Source organism: Citrus sinensis, chromosome 4 (genome assembly GCF_022201045.2).
Source record: "Citrus sinensis cultivar Valencia sweet orange chromosome 4, DVS_A1.0, whole genome shotgun sequence".
In the NCBI taxonomy this organism is placed as follows: Eukaryota; Viridiplantae; Streptophyta; class Magnoliopsida; order Sapindales; family Rutaceae; genus Citrus; species Citrus sinensis.
Window position 1 is genome coordinate 15,208,863 of NC_068559.1, and position 19,887 is coordinate 15,228,749.

A 19,887-nucleotide genomic window follows, 5' to 3' on the forward strand; every position below is an offset into this window, starting at 1 on the left:
TATTTAACATAATAACAACAAATTTCCTTTCACTCATGTGAGACTGTGAGTAATGTTCAAACATTGTATCTTTTTTTTTTTTCTCTAACACAAGAGATTCTACTATCTTAAATAGATAAAATGCACAAAATATGAAAATGAATTTAATTTCATATTCCATATAAATAATGTTTTATTATTTTCTTGTAACATAATATTTATTTAACATACTATCAATTATTCGATTATGTAGAAAAATATATTAATTTACTACTAATAATAAAGTGTTAGTTTATTAATTCGTAAAATCATTTTTGTTCATTTAAACAAGGATTTTGTATTTTTGGTTGAGTTTTTGCCCTTAAACAAAAGAATAAATCTTAACAATTACTCTATTTGAAAATAATTTAAATATTTCTTTATTATTTTTTGTAATTAAAAATATGAGTAATAATTTTGTTTTATTATTCTGTTTCTATATTGAAAATAATTTTAACCACTTTTTAATATTAATCATTTTAGGAAATTAAATAAAAAAATTTGTGTAAAACACATTAATTAGATTTTCATATTACAAAATACATAGTGATTTATAATAAAAATTAAATATCCATGTCTACCCTTGGATATCCATATTCATATTGGATAATTAAGTATTTACACATAGATGGCTAATAACTATAGCCATATGAATTTTGTCATCTTTAATTGACAAGTATATGACCAATTAAATAATTATTTCAAACTTACCATTCAAAATTTTTTTTTGGTTATATTTTTGTTGGATTAATGGCTAAGTGCTGGAAAACACAAAACAACACCATGGCCTTGACCAATTTTTTATTTTTTAGATTGATAGTGAAATGTATTTCTTTCTTTTTTTCCTTCAATTCTAGCAATTTATGCATTTGTTTCTCTACATATATTGCAATACCAAAAAAAAAAAACTTATATTGTCCAAATTGATAAGTTTACGAAGTCAGAATATTGTGTTCATATCGAAAGGTGCTTCCGAAAGAGATTGTAGCTTCCAAAAGCATCACAACAATTAAAAAGTTTTAGGTGCAGGACTAATGTCTGAAAATAAAAAAGATTTTAGCCTTTTTTTTAACAAATAAATGGACTCTACTATAATTGATCTTGAAAAAGATTAAAAAAAAAGGTACGAAACCTATGTGGCAACATAGTTTTGGGCATACAAAAAGTGAATTATCAATACTATTAATTCTTAAAAAAAAATCAACATACTAAGATCTAACAAAGTCCAATCGCCACTTAGATTTTAACCCAGTGGTGAATCACTATTCTCAAAGTAAAAAAGAACTATGAGGGTAATGGTTTGAATGTTCATAGACTCAACTTTCCTCAATTAAGTAAAAAATTATGTAGAATTAATTTATAAGTCTTTCTACCTTACAAAATGCAAGTGAAATAGAAAAATCCCTCGTCTGTGAGGGTCATATACCTGGACATGTATTTCATAGAATTAAATTAATAATGTAAGTCCCAAATTATATATTTAATTATAAATATCAGTGTAAAGTTTACTATAATAATAGTTATAAATATCTGTGTAATATAATAATCTGATATGTAATCAGTGTTAAAAAAGAAAAAGTCCAATCCAGAAAAACCTCAACATAATGCTAATAAATAAAACACAATATTATCACCGGATCATAATAGAAGAAATCAAAAGTAAATATTTATGAATTTAATGAACTAACAAAATACTTAAAAAGTAAAATAAAATCATAAAAAATCAATAAAACCAAAAAAAAATCATTAGAAAATTTTCACATAGAGCCCTCATCTTAGGTCATTGGAAACTTGACAAACCACTACTAAAATCCATCTACAACTCCAAAACAAGCATAACTTCCTAATCAATAATTCACGTCAGCATATGACTCAAGGGACATTTAATTTGATGTGGCAAAATGTGGCAGATGACTCAGCTTATACCAGAATCCGCCTCGAGTAGAGAGGTTAAGATCATTCAATTGGCAGTGGTCTTGACTGATTTCTAAATATCTCTTTTGAAATAATTCCTTATGATTTAGTTTTATAATATTACTAGGAAATAGAACCACATTTCGTGCGGTTTTAAAAAAAAATTTTGGCCTAATTTTTTTTATTATTTTGCACTTGATAAAACTGATAAAAAATATGAATTATTTTTTTTAAAGATGACGTAGCTTTATAAAACTAATGTTATTTATGAAAGTTAATTATTTTTTTGTTAATATTAAAAATATATATTAATGTGTATAATTAAGTGTACACAACCTTTTTATCAATAAAAATTATGTTCACATTAATCAACTCTCCATTTTTTTTTTTGTATTAACAGACTCCCACATCTTACAAAGTCTAACTCTTATCATCCAACTATCTTTATCATTGTTTAACTCATGAAGAAAAGAGTACTCTATGAAACACACAATACTAAAAATTTAAATAAGTTAAAAAATAAAAACACAAGAACATTTCTAAAGAGGATGTTGGTTAAATAAAAAAAAAAACCCCAAACATAACAAATCTTAAATGCTTAATATTTATAGAGTTTGAAGAAGCCAAAAGACACTAAATAAAATGTTGCATAATTAAATATGAGATTATGACATTAAAATTAGGTCCTAGTGGCATTGATGAGGAAAGATGAAGGAACATTCCTTCCTATATTAATTAGTTGATGTATTTTAAACCACTAAAATTTAGTTGTTGGCTTAATAAAATAAATGAATGTTTTAAAACTTATAATTAATTTATTATTAATGGTTACATATTGTTGAATTTAAATAAAAAGAGGAAGAGACATGTAATCTTTTGTAATCTATTAATTATTTTCTATTTTTAATATTTTGTAATGTAATCATTTTTTAATCTCAACCAATATATTAGATAATAGAGAATATAAAAAGATGAGAAATAATAATGCCACAAATCTTAACTACTTAATACTTATAGAGTTTGAAGAAGCCAAAAGGCACTAAACAAAATGTTGCATAATTAAATATGAAATTATAGCATTAAAATTAGACCCTAATGGCATTGTTGAGGGAAGATGAAGGAACATTCCTTTCGATATTAATTAATTGATATATTTAAGCCACTAAAGTTTAATTGTTGGCATAATAAAATAAATAAATGTTTCAAGATTTATAATTAATTATTATTACTGGTTACATATTATTGAATTTAAATAGAAAGAGGAAGAGACATGTAATCTTTTATAATCTAATAATTATTTTTTATTTTTAATATTTTGTAAAGTAATTATTTTTTAATTTCAACCAATTTATTAGATAATAGAGAATATGAAATAATGAGAAATGGTGATGCCACATCACCTCTTGTAGTCCCAACTTTATAGATAGATATATAGATAGATAGATAGATATAGATTTTTAATATTTTGTAATGTAATTATTTTTAAATCTCAATCACTATATTAGATAATAGAGAATAAAAAAAGATGAAAAATAATGATGCCACAAATCTTAAATATTTAATGTTTATGGAGTTTGAATAAGCCAAAAGGCACTAAACAAAAGATTGAATAATTAAATATGAGATTATGACATTAAAATTAGGCTCTAATGGCATTGTTGAGGGAAGATGAAGGAACCTTCCTTCCTATATTAATTAATTGATGTATTTTAAGCCACTAAAATTTAATTGTTGGCATAATAAAATAAATAAATGTTTCAAGACTTATAATTAATTATTATTAATGGTTACATATTGTTGAATTTAAATAGAAATAGGAAAAGACATGTAATCATTTATAATCTAATAATTATTTTCTATTTTAATATTTTTTAATTTCAACCAATTTATTAGATAATAGAGAATATGAAATGATGAGAAATGGTGATGCCACATCACTTCTTGTAGTCCCAACTTTATATATATATATAGATATATAGATTCTCTTTCAGTAATTTTTTTAGACATTAATAAAAAAATTAAACTAAAAATAAAATAAAAATATTATATATTAATTTTTTTCAAATATATTACTAAAGAGTTAATATATAATTTTTTTATTAATGTTTAAAAAAATTGGTAATTTAATTTTTTTACAAGATTAATTTTTTTAGACATAAGTGAGCTTCCACAAAAAAATTACATATTCTTTTTGTTTTTATTTTATTTTTGAAGTTAAATTGATAATTTGATTTTTCATTAATATCTAAAAAAATTATTTTAAAAGAGTAATATTATAAAAGTAAGCTAAAAGAAACAGAATGTAAAGGCAGGAATATCAATAGTTTAACAAGGATGTTTTGAGTTATTTTTAAAATTATGAGCACTAACATCAAAATATAAGGACTAAATTAGCATTTACCATTTCTAAAAATTTGTTTTAAAATACAGGTTTTGTTAGCTCGGTATTTAAATTTTAGCGTTGAAAAAAAAAATTCTTTGGATATTAGTAAGCACTTTTAAAAAAATGTATTTTCATTAATGTGTTTTCAAAAATGTACTTTCAAAAATGTGTTTTCAGAATCAATTTTAATAAATCTGAAATGGCCAATTTTATCTTCAAAATCATTTCACTAGCTTTCTATTAACTCTATGGAGACTATTTTTTTTTAAGTTTACTATACACAGATGTTATTGATATTACATCAGATATTATAATTAATATTTACAATCATTCTATATAATTGGGATCACCGTCATATATTAACATACTGAAGCACTTGCCCATATATTTTAAATCCTCTCTAATATTCTAGGGGTACCTACTCCACTCATATTTCGTAAAGGAAAATTTTGTAAGGGAGATACTGTCTCCATTCAATTATGTTGATAATTGAGGGAGTACTAAAATTAATCCCATAAAACTTTTATAGAAATTCAAACTCTTACACTCAACATTGTAAGTGTATAACTTTTCCCATTGAATCAAATGCCCATTGGTTACTCGGTGTAGACCATTGGAAGGGGATTATGAGGAGCACAGAGTAGCTGCAGTTGTACATCACCCATCTTGGGGTACCAGAAACAGTCTTTAATATATGTATTCCAATAAATTGAAATAAGCAGTGCTATGCGCATTTTTATCTCTTGTTTCTGCTTTATTACTTGTTTCTTTAAAGTAAATAAGTCACCTTTCTGAAGGAGCAACTTCAGTCATCCGGGATGGGGTTCATTTTATCTCTTGTTTTTGCTTTTCAATATGTGAAAATTATTTAAGCTTCAAAGCCAACAATGAACTGCTTGACTAACATCTTTGTATTATTTACAAGGATGCTCGGAGATTGTTAGAGAAGCCAACAAAAAGGTGTCATACATACATGAATGAAATGGTTCTCATCACAAGAATTTTTAACATCATATATAAATGGATTATGGATCTTTTGTTTGATATTTCAGTTAATCAGTAAATTTCTTTGATGAGCAAGACTAAATGTTTATCTAATATTCCCGATATGTTAAAAATACAATCTTTTCTTTTCCCTTAGAATAAAACCACTTTCAATTCAAAGAAGAAAATAGGTACATCAGTCGCGAAGGGTACAAGCCCAAAACAACAGTTTCACATTTCTATAGAGCAGATTTAACTAAAGATTGGGCAATAACATTACAAAATCTATGCATACTGGACAGCAGCATGATCCCCTCATTACGTTCTGAATTCTGAGATAACCCAGAAAATCTCGGACCTGCTGCCTTGCCTTTAGATTACAAAATTAACAACCTCTTGGGTGTAAAAACTACTCTCAAAGAATACAAGGCTTGGAATAAAATACACCATAAGTGAAACAATATTACAACATTCATAATGATCTAATATCCTCCTTGAGGATTTGATAGTTCTTAACATATGCCACTGACGGAAGATTGATAGTCAAAGACTATGTTTACCCATTCATTGAAGGATTCGGTTTCAGGGTTCGCGTCACTGCCATCCTCCACGTAAACTCCTTCATCTGACTTTGATTTGAAGAAGTCCGGAGTGGTCTCTCCAGTCTCCTCAGGAGAGTATTCATTCTGAAAATCCCTCCGTGAACTGAACCGGACATCTACCTGCCCACCGTCCAACTGAGAATTCAATAAACCGCTACCACAACTAGAACCATTACAATCTGATGATTCCTGTTCTGGATAATCTGATGACTGCACAGCCGAGACAGACGTGTCATTCCGTCCATCAAAGCCATCACCCCGTCGATTGAGTTCTGCAAGCCGTCGAGTTTCTGCCTCAACAGAATCTTCGACCATTTTTTCTGCAACATGATTTCTGTAACAAGAAATCGAATGGTCCCTTCCCTGAGGTTCAGGGACCAAACCAATATTTTCTGCAACATGATTCCTAGTAGAAACCAAATTTACTTTTTCTGCAACATGATTTCTATTAGTATCTTCTGCAACGTGACTTCTTTTAGAAGTCAAATTTTGACAAGATTGATCACCATCGCTGGTGGAAACACCAAGCTTCTTGTCCCGTTTTCTCTTAGTAGAAACAACACCAAGCGTCTTCGTCTCCCGTTTTCTCTTAGTGGAAACAACACCAAGCGTTTTCTTCTCCCGTTTTCTTTCAAGGCGACACACAACAAAGTCCTTCTGCAATAACACGAACAGAGTATTTTACAATTATTTTTCACGAAAATAAACAGACTGTTTCACAACACATATGCAGTTCTAAAACAGAGGCTAATACCTTATAATCAGGGCTATCTTCAACAGCTATCTCGTGTATAACCCACTCAGTCTTATCTTTCTCGGCAGCAGCATCATCGCGGGAAAAAGACAAAATCTTCTTCGTACCAATCACCTCAGTTTTGTATTTGCGCTTGATGTTAGAACCTCTGCCAGTCTTTTTCCAGTAGCCTTCCTTTGTTCTTCTATGTACCCGTTTACTCTTGGTATACTTATAATAAGGCTCACAGAAAAAGTACCACACTTCTTCCTCAGACTGAATGTCAGAATGCCCTGCATCGCAACAAAAGATTCCATTAACTTCTGAATTCTAGTTACTGAACTAATTAATTAATCTTAAACAGACATCGTGTAGAGTACTTGGTTTACACGATTACTTACAGGGTAGCTCCCAGGGCTCAAAGCTGTAGAGATCGATTTCCTTGATCGTACGGACGGAGAAACCTGCAGGGTCACGTCTCTTCATCGTCAGGAGAAGAATAATTTCTTCATCAGTTGGGTGGAATCTGAACCCCACGAGACTGTCCATTAATTTCTGATTCAACACACGGCAGGAGAAACGTAGAACAAGAATGAGAGAGTAAGAGCTTCTACTATCCAATTTGGTCTGCAATAAGGGGAGAGCCATGGGATGTGGTTATATAGGCAGCAGAAAGGCTTGACTTAATTTCTACGCGATGTGCTACAGTGCCAGGGGAAGTAAGGTTCGTGGAAACAATGGTTGTGATATTTGTGAAATGTAGAATTGTATTTTTTCAAAAAGAAATTAATAATTTTTTAAAGAAATAAAGTTGGCCAAAAGTATAATAATAAGTGACACCATCGGGTTTAAATATAGGGAAAAAGACATTCAACCCCCTACGTTTAAGAAAATGGATAAAAAATTTCTCAATATTTTAAAAAAGATTTATAAATTTTTTTTTGTTATCAAACACGGTTTATTTTAACAGTAAATTTATTTTTAATTTTTAATTATTATTATACCCTTATAATAAAAAAATTAATATATTAATTTAAGATATATCACAATTTTTTATAAATTTTAAATTGAGATACAATTATTTTTTTGCCAAAATTATTTACTATAAATTATACATTTCTAACAATAATAATATCATTTTGATTCCTCAAAGAAAAATGGTTTAATCAAATTTCGTTTTATTAATAATAATCACATATGAAAGTTTTGATCATTAGAAATGTATAATTTATAGCAAATAATTTGGAAAAAAATGTAATTGTATCTCAATTTTTAGTTTTAAAAAAATTATTAATTGTGACATGTCTCAAATCAATATATTAATTTATATTTATTATAAGAGTATAATAGTAATTAAAAATTAAAAATAAATTTACTGTTAAAACAAACGATGTTTATTAACGGAAATGAGGTTATAAGTCCTTTTTGAAACGTTGAGGAATTTTTTATCCCCTTTTTTAAACGTTGGGGGGTTGAATGTCCTTTTCCCTTAAATATATTATGTTATATCAGATTTAAATACAACACTTAAATTCTGGAAGAATCTAAGACTCAAGTGACCAATATTTTTATGACAGTAATAACAACATATATTAAAAAAGTGAACTATCAATACTATCAATTTTTTACAATTAAAAGAAAAAAAATGTTTTACATAGTAGATCTAATAAGGTCTGATTGAAAAAAAAATGCAACATAGTGCTAATAAATGAAACACAACATAATCACCCAATCATAATAAAAAATCTCAAATTAAATATCTGTAAGTTTAATGAACTAACAAAATACTAAAAAGGTAAAATAAAATAAAATAAAAGTTCATCCGGTAGAATCTTATTATTTTTTCCAAAAACAAGAGTAAAGTTTATCCGGTTTTCGTGGTACCCAAGTAGCCTAAGACCCCACAAGGCCATCGCCACTTTCCTTTTTGACTCTGCTTTTACAGTTACGCGTCACCCTCCCTGCTTCATCACAAATCACAATCCAGCTACAGAAAATCTAGAATTTTCTGCTACTTTGATTTAAAGCACTCTATTTATAATTTATGGGGCTTTGCTAGCTTACAGATTCTGTAAGCTACAGACTGCATCAGCCGTTGGATGTGGAGTGAGAAATAAAACAATAGAAAATGGGATAGTAGGATGGTGGGAGATGTTAGCCCATTTTTACCATAACACTAAAACTAACACTAAATTATATTTTATATTATTTTAGTGTAAAATATTTTTTTAATATAATACCAAAATCAATTTTAAAATAGTGTTATGTTTAATATTGTACTAAATATGGTATAAAACTATTCATTTGATGTTAGAAAAAAAAATCTCAAATATTCTTATTATTATCTTTTATTTACATATATGTCCTATTTTATATAATATTTTAAATTATTATTATTATTTTTTTATTTTTTTTATTTTTTTTTTAATTTTTGATTATTATACTAATAATTTAAATAAAAAATATTCAACACAAAAATTAATAATAAAAATAAAATGCCAATAACATTAATTACTAGATTACATATTACAAAATAAAATTAACATAAATTAAAAAAGCTACTACTACTAGCATAAATTGGAACAATTATTTAATAATCTGGGAGATCATTATTAGATCTTCTAATATCATCAAAATATTGGCCAATATTATTGGCAATATTTTGAGATGATTGGCCTTACTGAGATATTCTCTGCAAAATCTTAATTTGTTCATTTTGAAAAATATTGACGTAAGTTAGGATCACTTATCGAATTTAAATTTTTAAGTAAAATTTTATTTTCTTCACGATGTGACCATCTCCAATTTTTTTTTCTCATTTTGGGCTCGTATCATTTGAATTTAATAATTTTATTGCCTATCTTCACTACCTTTTTTAAGAATTTCATGAAGTTGTCGATTGTCTTCTTTAATAGTATCAATAACTAGTGAATTTTGATCTTCAACTTTCCTTTTTCCTTTTGCCTTCTTTACTCCAATGGGTCGTTGAGTAGAACAATCGTCAACATGCTCATCATTTATATTTAGTGAAAATGATAATAGACCAAGAGATGCTGATGTTGGAGACTCCGGAGCGAGAGAATCTGATTGTGATGACACAAATTCGCTACTTTGCCTTCGAAAGCATGGTGTTGCGATGCTATGATCATCTCCAAAATTTTCAATATCTTTAAGGATAGGCCATACATGATCAAATTTGAACCCTTTATTGTATTTCTTATCTTGTGCCAGTAACACATTCGCTCGATTTAGCTACAGAATAATGTAATTAGAATGTTATATATAAAATAAGTGTAAGATAAAAATAGTAAAGATGTAATATAAGTTTACAATATCTTGTTCAGAAGCACCGCTTGGATTTTGATTTTCAATTTGTTGAACGCATCCCCTCAGTTTGCCAATTGCAGCTAGAATACTTTGCATTTGTTTTTGCAAAGATATTCGTGGTCGAACTTGAGTGGTGAACTCCAGTTTAGAATTATTGTATTCAATTTCAACTCGAGACCAAAATGCATCTCGAGATTGATTTATACCAACAATAGGGTTTTGGGAAATATCAAGATATATATGACATAAGTGTATATCTTCTTCATGGGTGTATGAAGTACTTCTTGGAGTTAGAGCCATTTTATAGAATAAATGGTTGAAGAGATATGTTTGAGTGAAGTGAAGTTTACAATGGTATTTATAGATGAAAAAGAAACATATCTAATAGATGAAAATAAGTGAAATCCATCCAACAATTGGTATTGAATATGAGAGAATCATTATTTTTAAATTTTGAATAATGTGTAGATATGATAAAATTGGGTAAAAGTTAATCTAATTGATGAAAATAAGTGAAATCCATCCAACGGTTGGTATTGAATATGAGAGAATCATTATCTTTAAATTTTGAATTATGTGTAGATATGATAAGATTGGGTAAAAGTAAATCTATTATAAAAATGATATATTTATGTGTACTAAAGCTCATTCAATTTACATATCTTTGAAAATGAATTTCAATATTGGAAGTTCATCTCAGCACTTATCATATTCTTCATCTTCTTCAAATTCTGATGTTGAAAATGATGATGATGTAAACCTAATAAATGATATTGAGGCGATCAATGTACATGAAGAAGTGATAATTAGCATGACTTCAAACAACAATATTTGCATGGTTTACTATCTCAATCAACTAAACAACAAAGTGATCCATAATGGTTCAGTTACAGGTCATTTAATAATCAACCGCAATCATGAAATGGCTAATCGTAATCTGTTCAACGACTACTTCTCAAAGAACCCGCGTTTCAATGATTCAATGTTTTGCCGTCGATTTAGAATGTCTCAAAGTTTATTCAATCGTATTACTAATGCCGTACAAGGTCATGACAACTATTTTATGCAGCAAAGGGATGGCGTCGACAGACTTGGGTTATCTGGTCTTCAAAAAATCACTGTTATATTTCGGATGTTGGCATATGGCATGCCAATAGATGCTAGTGATGAGTATATTAAAATTGGAGAGTCTACAACAATTGAAAGTTTAAAGATATTCTGTCGTGCAATTGTGGAAGTTTTTGCAGAGCAATATCTTAGATCACCCAACACTAATGACGCCGCTAGGCTACTCCATGTTCGTAAAGAGTGTGGTTTTTCAGGAATATTAGGCAGCCTAGATTACATGCAATGGAAGTAGAAAAGTTATCCAACAGCTTGGGCCGGACAATATGCTGGTCGTAGTGGAACCCCAACTATTTATTCTGGAGGCTGTAGTTTATTATGATATTTGGATATGGCATGCACATTTTGGTTTGCCTGGTTCAAATAATGACATTAATGTATTGGAGGCATCCCATCTTTTTGCCAACCTCGCTTCAGGTATTACTCCTCCTGCTCATTATGTCATTAAAGGGAATGAATATAATATGGGTTATTATTTAGCTGATGCTATCTACCCAAAATGGTCTACTCTTATACAAACGATCCATGATCTACGTGGTCCTAAAAAGAAATTATTTGACATGAGATAAGAAGCATATCAGAAAGATGTAAAACGTGCATTTGAAGTCCTTCAATCTCATTTTGCAATTGTTGCTGGACCATTACGTTTTTGGAACAAACATGAGTTACATGATATAATGACTGCCTGCATTATTATACACAATATGATAATCGAAGATGAACGTGATGTTAATGCAACAATTAATGATTGGATGCAAGCGCCAATACCAACCGTTGCTATGAGGGTAGATGAGAATATTAGATTTCAAGAATTTCTTGCTCGACACAAACAAATCAAGGATAAAGAGGCTCACACTGCACTCTGAAATCCACTAATTGATCATTTATGGATAAATTTAGTAATTCGAATAACTAAAGTATTATTATTGTTATTGTATTTTTCTATATTAATTTATTGTTTAATTTTCAGAATGTACTAATTAAGTTAATTAAATGCAAATTTAATAATTTTCTATATATTTTTTTGTTAATCGATTAAAATTACTTATTACTTAATTATCTATATTAATAGTAATATTTATTGTGTTAATTAAATTAATTCTTGAGAATTAAAAGAATAAAAAGAAGAATATTCTTTTTAGTGTAAATAGGTTGGAGATGAAATAATAATTTGGTGTGAAAAAGGTACATTTTTTGTGTTGGTGTTACACCAAAATAGTATTAAGCATTGGAGATACCCTTAGTCACAGAGCTGCACCGTAGACAGGTTTTAATTTATGATTAATGTTTTATTATTTTCTTGTAACATAATATTTATTTCACATACTATTAATTATTTGATAATGTAGAAAAATATATTAATTTACTACTAATAATAAAGTGTTAGTTTATCAATTCGTAAAATCATTCTGTTCATTTGAACAAGAATTTTGTACTTTTAGTTGAGTTTTTGTCCTTAAATAAAAAGAATAAATCTTAACAATTACTCTATTTGAAAATAATTTAAATATTTCTTTTTTTGTAATTAAAAATAAGAGTAATAATTTTGTTTTATTATTTTCTTTCTATATTGAAAATAATTTTAATTACCTTTTAATATTAATCATTTTAGGAAATTAAATAAAAAATAAGAATTTTTTATGTAAAACACATTAATTAGTTTTTCATATTATAAAATACATAGTGATTTATAATAAAAATTAAATATCCATGTCTACCCTTAAATAACCATATTCATATTGGATAATTATGTTTTTACACATAGATGGCTAATAATTATAGCCATCTAAATTTTGTCATCCTTAATTAACAAGGATATGACCAATTAAATAATTATGTCAAACTTACCATTCAATTTTGTTTTGTGTTATATTCTTGTCGGATTAATGGTTAAGTGATGGAAAACACAAAACAACACCATGGCCATGACCAATTTTTTTATTTTTTAGATTGATAGTGAAATGGATTTCTTTTTTTTTTTCCCTCTTCAATTCTAGCAAATTATGCATTTGTTTCTTTATGTATATTGCAAAAAAAAAAAAAAACTTATATTGTCCAAATGACAAGTATGTGATGCCATAATATTGTGTTCATATCAACATCTTCAGAAGGTGCTTCTGAAATAGATTGTAGCTTCCAAAAGCATCACAGCAATTGAAAAATTTTAGGTGCAGGACTAATATGTGAAAATAAAAAAGTCTTTAGCCTTTTTCAAAACAAATAAATGGACTCTACTATAATTGACATTGAAAAAGGCAAAAAAAAGGGTACGAAACTTTTGTGGCAATATAGTTTTGACCATAAAAAAGGGAATTATCAATAAGATTAATTCTTTAAAATTAAAAAAAATTCAACATACTAAGATCTAACAAAGTTCAATCGCCACTTGGGCTTTAATCCATTGATAAATCACTACTCTCAAAGTTAAGAAGGACTATAAGAGTAGTGGTTCGAATCACTATACGCTCAATTTTTTTCAATTAAGTAAACAATTATGTGGAATTAATTTGTAAATTTTTCTCCTTTACAAAATACAAATAGAGTATAGGCATCCCTTGTATGTGAGGGTCATATGTATGAACATGTATTTTATAGAATTAATGTAATAATATAAGTTCCAAACTATATATCTGATTATAAATATCAATATAATGTCTGTTCTAATAATAATTGTAAATATATGTGTAATATAGGAATCTGATATGTACTCAGTATTAAAAAAAAAAAACAAAATCTAATCGAGAAAAACCTCAACATAGCGCTAATAAATAAAACACAATATTATCACCGGATCATAATAGAAGAACTCAAAAGTAAATATCTATGAAAAAATTCAAAAGTAAATATCTATGAATTTAATGAACTAACAAAATACAAAAAAAAAAAAATCATAAAAAATCAATAAAAACACAAAAAAATCACTAGAAAATTCTCACACAAAATCCTCATCTTAGGTCATTGGAAATTTGACATACCACTATTAAAATCCATCTACCACTCCAAAACAAGCATAACCTTTAGGCATTAGAGTGACATCAACAAAGGACATAATGCTAGAGCCTAGAAGCTTCTACTTCTTTCACAAGTAGTTAATAATTCACGTCAGCATATGACTCAAGGGACATTTAATTTGATGTAGCAAAATGAGGCAGATGACTCATCTCATACCAGAATCCGCCTCAAGCAGAGAGGTTAACATCATTCAAATGGTAGTGGTCTTGACTGATTTCTAAATATCTCTTTTGAAATCATTCAATTATTCGAGATATCGACTGATTTTTAAAAGGTAACAAAATTTATTTAATTTCTATACTTTGAAGTTAGTATTTTTAAATTTTTATATATTTTTAAATTTTTTAAAATATCTTTATCTTTAAATTATTGATATTCTATTATTATTTTTTTATTTTTTGACTTAATTTTATAATATTATCCTCTTTCAGTAATTTTTTAGACATTAATAAAAAAAAATTAAACCAATTTAACCCAAAAATAAAATAAAAATATTATATATTAATTTTTGTGAAATATATTACTGAAGAGTTAATTTATAATTTTTTTTATTAATGTTCAAAAAATTGGTAATTCGATTTTTTTTTACAAGACTAATTTTTTTGGACATAGGTGAGCTTCCAAAAAAAAATTAAATATTCTTTTTGTTTTTATTTTATTTTATTTTTGGAGTTCAATTGGTAATTTAATTTTTTTATTAATATCTAAAAAAATTATTTTAAGAGGGTAATATTATAAAAGTAATCTAAAATGAATGGAATGTAACGGCATAAATATCAATAGTTTAATAACAAAAATATTTTGAATTATTTTTAAAATTATGGACACTAATATTAAAATATATGGACTAAATGAACATTTATCCTTTCTAAAAATCTATTTTAGAATACAGTTTTGTTGGCTTGGTATTTATATTTTACCATTGAAAAAAATATTTCTTTGGATATTAGTCAGCACTTTTTAAAATATGTATTTTCAGAAATGTGTTTTCAAAATCAGAAATGTGTTTTCAAAAATGTACTTTCAGAAATGTGTTTTCAGATTCAATTTTAATAAATCTGGAATGACCAATTTTATCTTCAAAATCATTTCACTAGCTTTCGAATAAATCCATGTAGACCATTGGAAGAGGATTATGAGGAGCGCAGAGTAGCTGTAGTTGTACATCACCCATCTTGGGGTACCAGAAACAGTCTTTAATATATGTATTCCAATAAATTGAAGGGTGAAATAAGCAGTGCTCTGCGCATTTTTATCTCTTGTTTCTGCTTTATTACTTGTTTCTTTAAAGTAAATAAGTCACCTTTCTGAAGGAGCAACTTCAGTCACCCGGGATGGGGTTCATTTTATCTCTTGTTTTTGCTTTTCAATATGTGAAAATTATTTAAGCTTCAAAGCCACAATGAACTGCTTGACTAACATCTTCGTATTATTTACAAGGATGCTCGGAGATTGTTAGAGAAGCCAACAAAAAGGTGTCATACATACATGAATGAAATGGTTCCCATCACAAGAATTTTTAACATCATATATAAATGGATTATGGATCTTTTGTTTGATATTTCAGTTAATCAGTAAATTCTTTGATGAGCAAGACTAAATGTTTATCTAATATTCCCGATATGTAAAAAATACAATCTTTTTTTTTACCTGAGAATAAAACCACTTTCAATTCAAAGAAGAAAATAGGTACATCAGTCGCGAAGGGTACGAGCCTAAAACAACAGTTTCACATTTCTATAGAGCTGATTTAGCTATAGATTGGGCAATAACATTGCAAAATCTATGAGCAAACTGGACAGTAACATGATCCCCTCATTAAGTTATGAATTCTAAGATAACCCAGAAGATCTCGGACTTGCTGCCTTGCCTTTTGTTTACAAAATTAACAGCCTCTTGGGTGTAAAAACTACTCTCAAAGAATACAAAGCTTGGAATACAATACACCATAAGTGAAACAATATTACAACATTCATAATGATCTAATATCCTCCTTGAGGATTTGATAGTTCTTAACATATGCCACTGACGGAAGATTGATAGTCAAAGACTATGTTTACCCATTCATTGAAGGATTCGGTTTCAGGGTTCGCGTCACTGCCATCCTCCACGTAAACTCCTTCATCTGACTTTGATTTGAAGAAGTCCGGAGTGGTCTCTCCAGTCTCCTCAGGAGAGTATTCATTCTGAAAATCCCTCCGTGAACTGAACCGGCCATCTACCTGCCCACCGTCAAACTGAGAATTCAATAAACCGCTACCACAACTAGAACCATTACAATCTGATGATTCCTGTTCTGGATAATCTGATGACTGCACAGCCGAGACAGAGGCGTCATTCCGTGCATCATAGCCATCACCCAGTCGATTGAGTTCTGCAAGCCGTCGAGTTTCTGCCTCAACAGAATCTTCGACGATTTTTTCTGCAACATGATTTCTGTAACAAGAAATCGAATGGTCCCTTCCCTGAGGTTCAGGGACCAAACCAATATTTTCTGCAACATGATTCCTAGTAGAAACCAAATTTACTTTTTCTGCAACATGATTTCTATTAGTATCTTCTGCAACGTGACTTCTTTTAGAAGTCAAATTTTGACAAGATTGATCACCATCGCTGGTGGAAACACCAAGCTTCTTGTCCCGTTTTCTCTTAGTAGAAACAACACCAAGCGTCTTCGTCTCCCGTTTTCTCTTAGTGGAAACAACACCAAGCGTTTTCTTCTCCCGTTTTCTTTCAAGGCGACACACAACAAAGTCCTTCTGCAATAACACGAACAGAGTATTTTACAATTATTTTTCAAGAAAATAAACAGACTGTTTCACAACACATATGCAGTTCTAAAACAGAGGCTAATACCTTATAATCAGGGCTATCTTCAACAGCTATCTCGTGTATAACCCACTCAGTCTTATCTTTCTCGGCGGCAGCATCATCGCGGGAAAAAGACAAAATCTTCTTCGTACCAATCACCTCAGTTTTGTATTTGCGCTTGATGTTAGAACCTCTGCCAGTCTTTTTCCAGTAGCCTTCCTTTGTTCTTCTATGTACCCGTTTACTCTTGGTATACTTATAATAAGGCTCACAGAAAAAGTACCACACTTCTTCCTCAGACTGAATGTCAGAATGCCCTGCATCGCAACAAAAGATTCCATTAACTTCTGAATTCTAGTTACTGAACTAATTAATTAATCTTAAACAGACATCGTGTAGAGTACTTGGTTTACACGATTACTTACAGGGTAGCTCCCAGGGCTCAAAGCTGTAGAGATCGATTTCCTTGATCGTACGGACGGAGAAACCTGCAGGGTCACGTCTCTTCATCGTCAGGAGAAGAATAATTTCTTCATCAGTTGGGTGGAATCTGAACCCCACGAGACTGTCCATTAATTTCTGATTCAACACACGGCAGGAGAAACGTAGAACAAGAATGAGAGAGTAAGAGCTTCTTCTATCCAATTTGGTTTGTGAAATCTAGAAAGAGTCAGTGGTCAATGAGCCGAGGATCCGTGGATGTGTTTATATATGCAGCAAAAACGCTTGCTTAATTTTGAAGCGATGTGCTACTGGGTATGATCTTTCTAAAATGTAGAATAGTATTTTTCAAAAAAATTGAAATTAATAATTTTTTTTTTTACAACTTTAGTTCTTTTAATAAGTATCATTGAAAGCAATAAAGTTGGCCGAGAGCATAATAACAAGTGGCATCGTGTTTAAATACAATAAGTTAAATCGGAATTAAGGACAAAATTACGTTGCCCCTACGTACCAAACACTTAATTTTGATATTTTCTTCGGCAGCCATATTATTTTTTATAAATAATGAAAATTATAAATTTAAAAATCTTATATAATAAACTCCAATTAAAATATAATAATTTAAAAATTCTAAAAAATTTATTTGACATTTTCTTCGGCAGCCACTGCTATTTTAAAATTTTTAAAAAAATTTATTATCTATGTTTCCTTCTCAATCAACCCATCCTTTTTTAAATTTTAATTTATTCATTCTCAAATGTATAATTCTTATAAAATATAAAAAAATAGAGAAATTTTTAATCACATAAATTAGATTAATTTCTTAAACACAAAACCTCATAAAAATAATGCTTGCATTCTCTTAAAAAATATCTATTGTGTTTATATTTTCTTTTTTACCAATGTAATAAGAAAGGAGCTGCATCTTACATTCTATAATAAGATATAAACAATTAGAACCTATTCAATACAGTTAAAGATGGTGGGATAGACTTATTTTACTAAAATTTAATCATAATATAGTGTTTGACATAAATAAGTAAACTAAAAATAATACAGCTTCGACCTACCAAATTATTATGTGATAATGATATTTTTACCTTAAAGAGACGTCTAGGATAAATTTTTTACAGTAAAATTTTTATCTTATGTTAACAACACGAGATAAAAAGATTACATTAGAAGCCTTAAAACTTAGTTAATCTTAATTTTTTTGGAAAGATAATTCTCCCATAATCTATTAATTTAAGTTATTATTCACTCTTTACCATTTTAAATTTAAGTTTCTTTCTTTACAACTTTAAATTTAAGTAATAGAATAAATATTATACAATTTATTTGTTTTCACATTAAGTAAATAATTGAGATTATATTATTATCTCGGTTCCATACATGTGATAAGGTATGAGTAATTTTCTATAATTTCAAATTTGCATGTAGAAATCTATTATTTGAACATAGCATTTATAAACTCTATAATGAAACTTAAATTACCGTTCAAGTACTTATTTAATACTTATTTATTTTTCATTCTAATATTGTCATAATTTTATATAAAACTTTGCTCAATCTTGTATTAAACTAAATATAAGATACCAATATTGTAATCCAATTGGTATTTTAAATAAATGGATGTGAAGAGTATTTTAGCAAGTTAAAATAATCCATCCATATTTTTAAGACTTAATTATGTTCATTTACTAAATTACCCTTGATCCAAATAAAGATAATAAAATATTTTAATGAACTTATGTGTAAAAATTTTGAAAACTAACATTTCCTTATAATTTTCAGAAAAGATGAGAGGCTGCGACGTTAATAATCAAGTAATTAAATCCTTACCGTTGGAATAGCTTTTGAGATGAGAATATTTCCATCCCATTATTTTTATAAATCTACCCCACTTTTAAAATATAATTATGATAAGTTCACAACATTCTTAAGAAATACAAATTAATAAAAATTTTATACAGTTAATCAATTAAATCTTTCTATTAAATTTTTTCTTAGGTTTTTTACCATCTTTGATCATAAATTTTAATATAAATTTTATTTTACTATTTTATTATTATGATATAAAAAGAAAAAAATTACTCTAATAAAACATGAGTTATTGTATCTAATAATTTAGGTATTTAATTTTGCGACTTATAATCTAATATTTTTAAATAAAACCTAATTTTTATTTAACTACCCTTACATGTACATAACATAAATTTAACAGTCTAATAATTTATATGAGAATTGTGCCATAAAGACACTATGTTAATTTAATTAAAAAATAATAATCATACTAATAAAAAATAGTATTAGAAATAATGAGTTTGATATAAATTAGAAAAAAAATTGAAGTAAAATAAATTCTTGATAATTTTATTTTATAAGGTTAAATAAGTCAATTTAAACTTACGTCAAAGCAATCTTTGTAATCAAATATTCTAAAAAAATCTAACTCAAAAAAAATGAACTAAGATAAATTTAATTAATTAATTCTCCAAAGTTCTTAATTTAAAAATTTTAAAAATAATGTGTAA

The 19,887-nt window shown here is 28.0% G+C and overlaps 2 protein-coding genes and 2 pseudogenes across 2 annotated transcripts; 1 reads left to right on the plus strand and 3 right to left on the minus strand.

Moving 5' to 3' along the window:
- Window positions 1-5,509: 5,509 nt before the first annotated feature.
- LOC102622179 (NAC domain-containing protein 71-like) lies at window positions 5,510-7,297 on the minus strand. Its single transcript, XM_052439272.1, has 3 exons — window positions 7,036-7,297; window positions 6,656-6,927; window positions 5,510-6,558 (listed from the first exon to the last, which is right to left on the minus strand). The coding sequence occupies exons 1-3, from the start codon at window positions 7,280-7,282 to the stop codon at window positions 5,812-5,814; spliced, it is 1,266 nt and encodes a 421-aa protein (XP_052295232.1). The 5' UTR covers window positions 7,283-7,297; the 3' UTR covers window positions 5,510-5,811.
- Window positions 7,298-9,345: 2,048 nt separating this feature from the next.
- On the minus strand, window positions 9,346-10,078 carry LOC102621989 (uncharacterized; annotated as a pseudogene).
- Window positions 10,079-10,631: 553 nt separating this feature from the next.
- Window positions 10,632-11,952, plus strand: LOC102621701 (uncharacterized; annotated as a pseudogene).
- Window positions 11,953-15,806: 3,854 nt separating this feature from the next.
- On the minus strand, window positions 15,807-17,606 carry LOC102621891 (NAC domain-containing protein 71-like). The gene is made up of 3 exons (XM_052439273.1): window positions 17,335-17,606; window positions 16,955-17,226; window positions 15,807-16,857 (listed from the first exon to the last, which is right to left on the minus strand). Exons 1-3 carry the CDS (start codon window positions 17,480-17,482, stop codon window positions 16,111-16,113), a joined length of 1,167 nt encoding a protein of 388 aa, XP_052295233.1. The 5' UTR covers window positions 17,483-17,606; the 3' UTR covers window positions 15,807-16,110.
- Window positions 17,607-19,887: the final 2,281 nt, after the last annotated feature.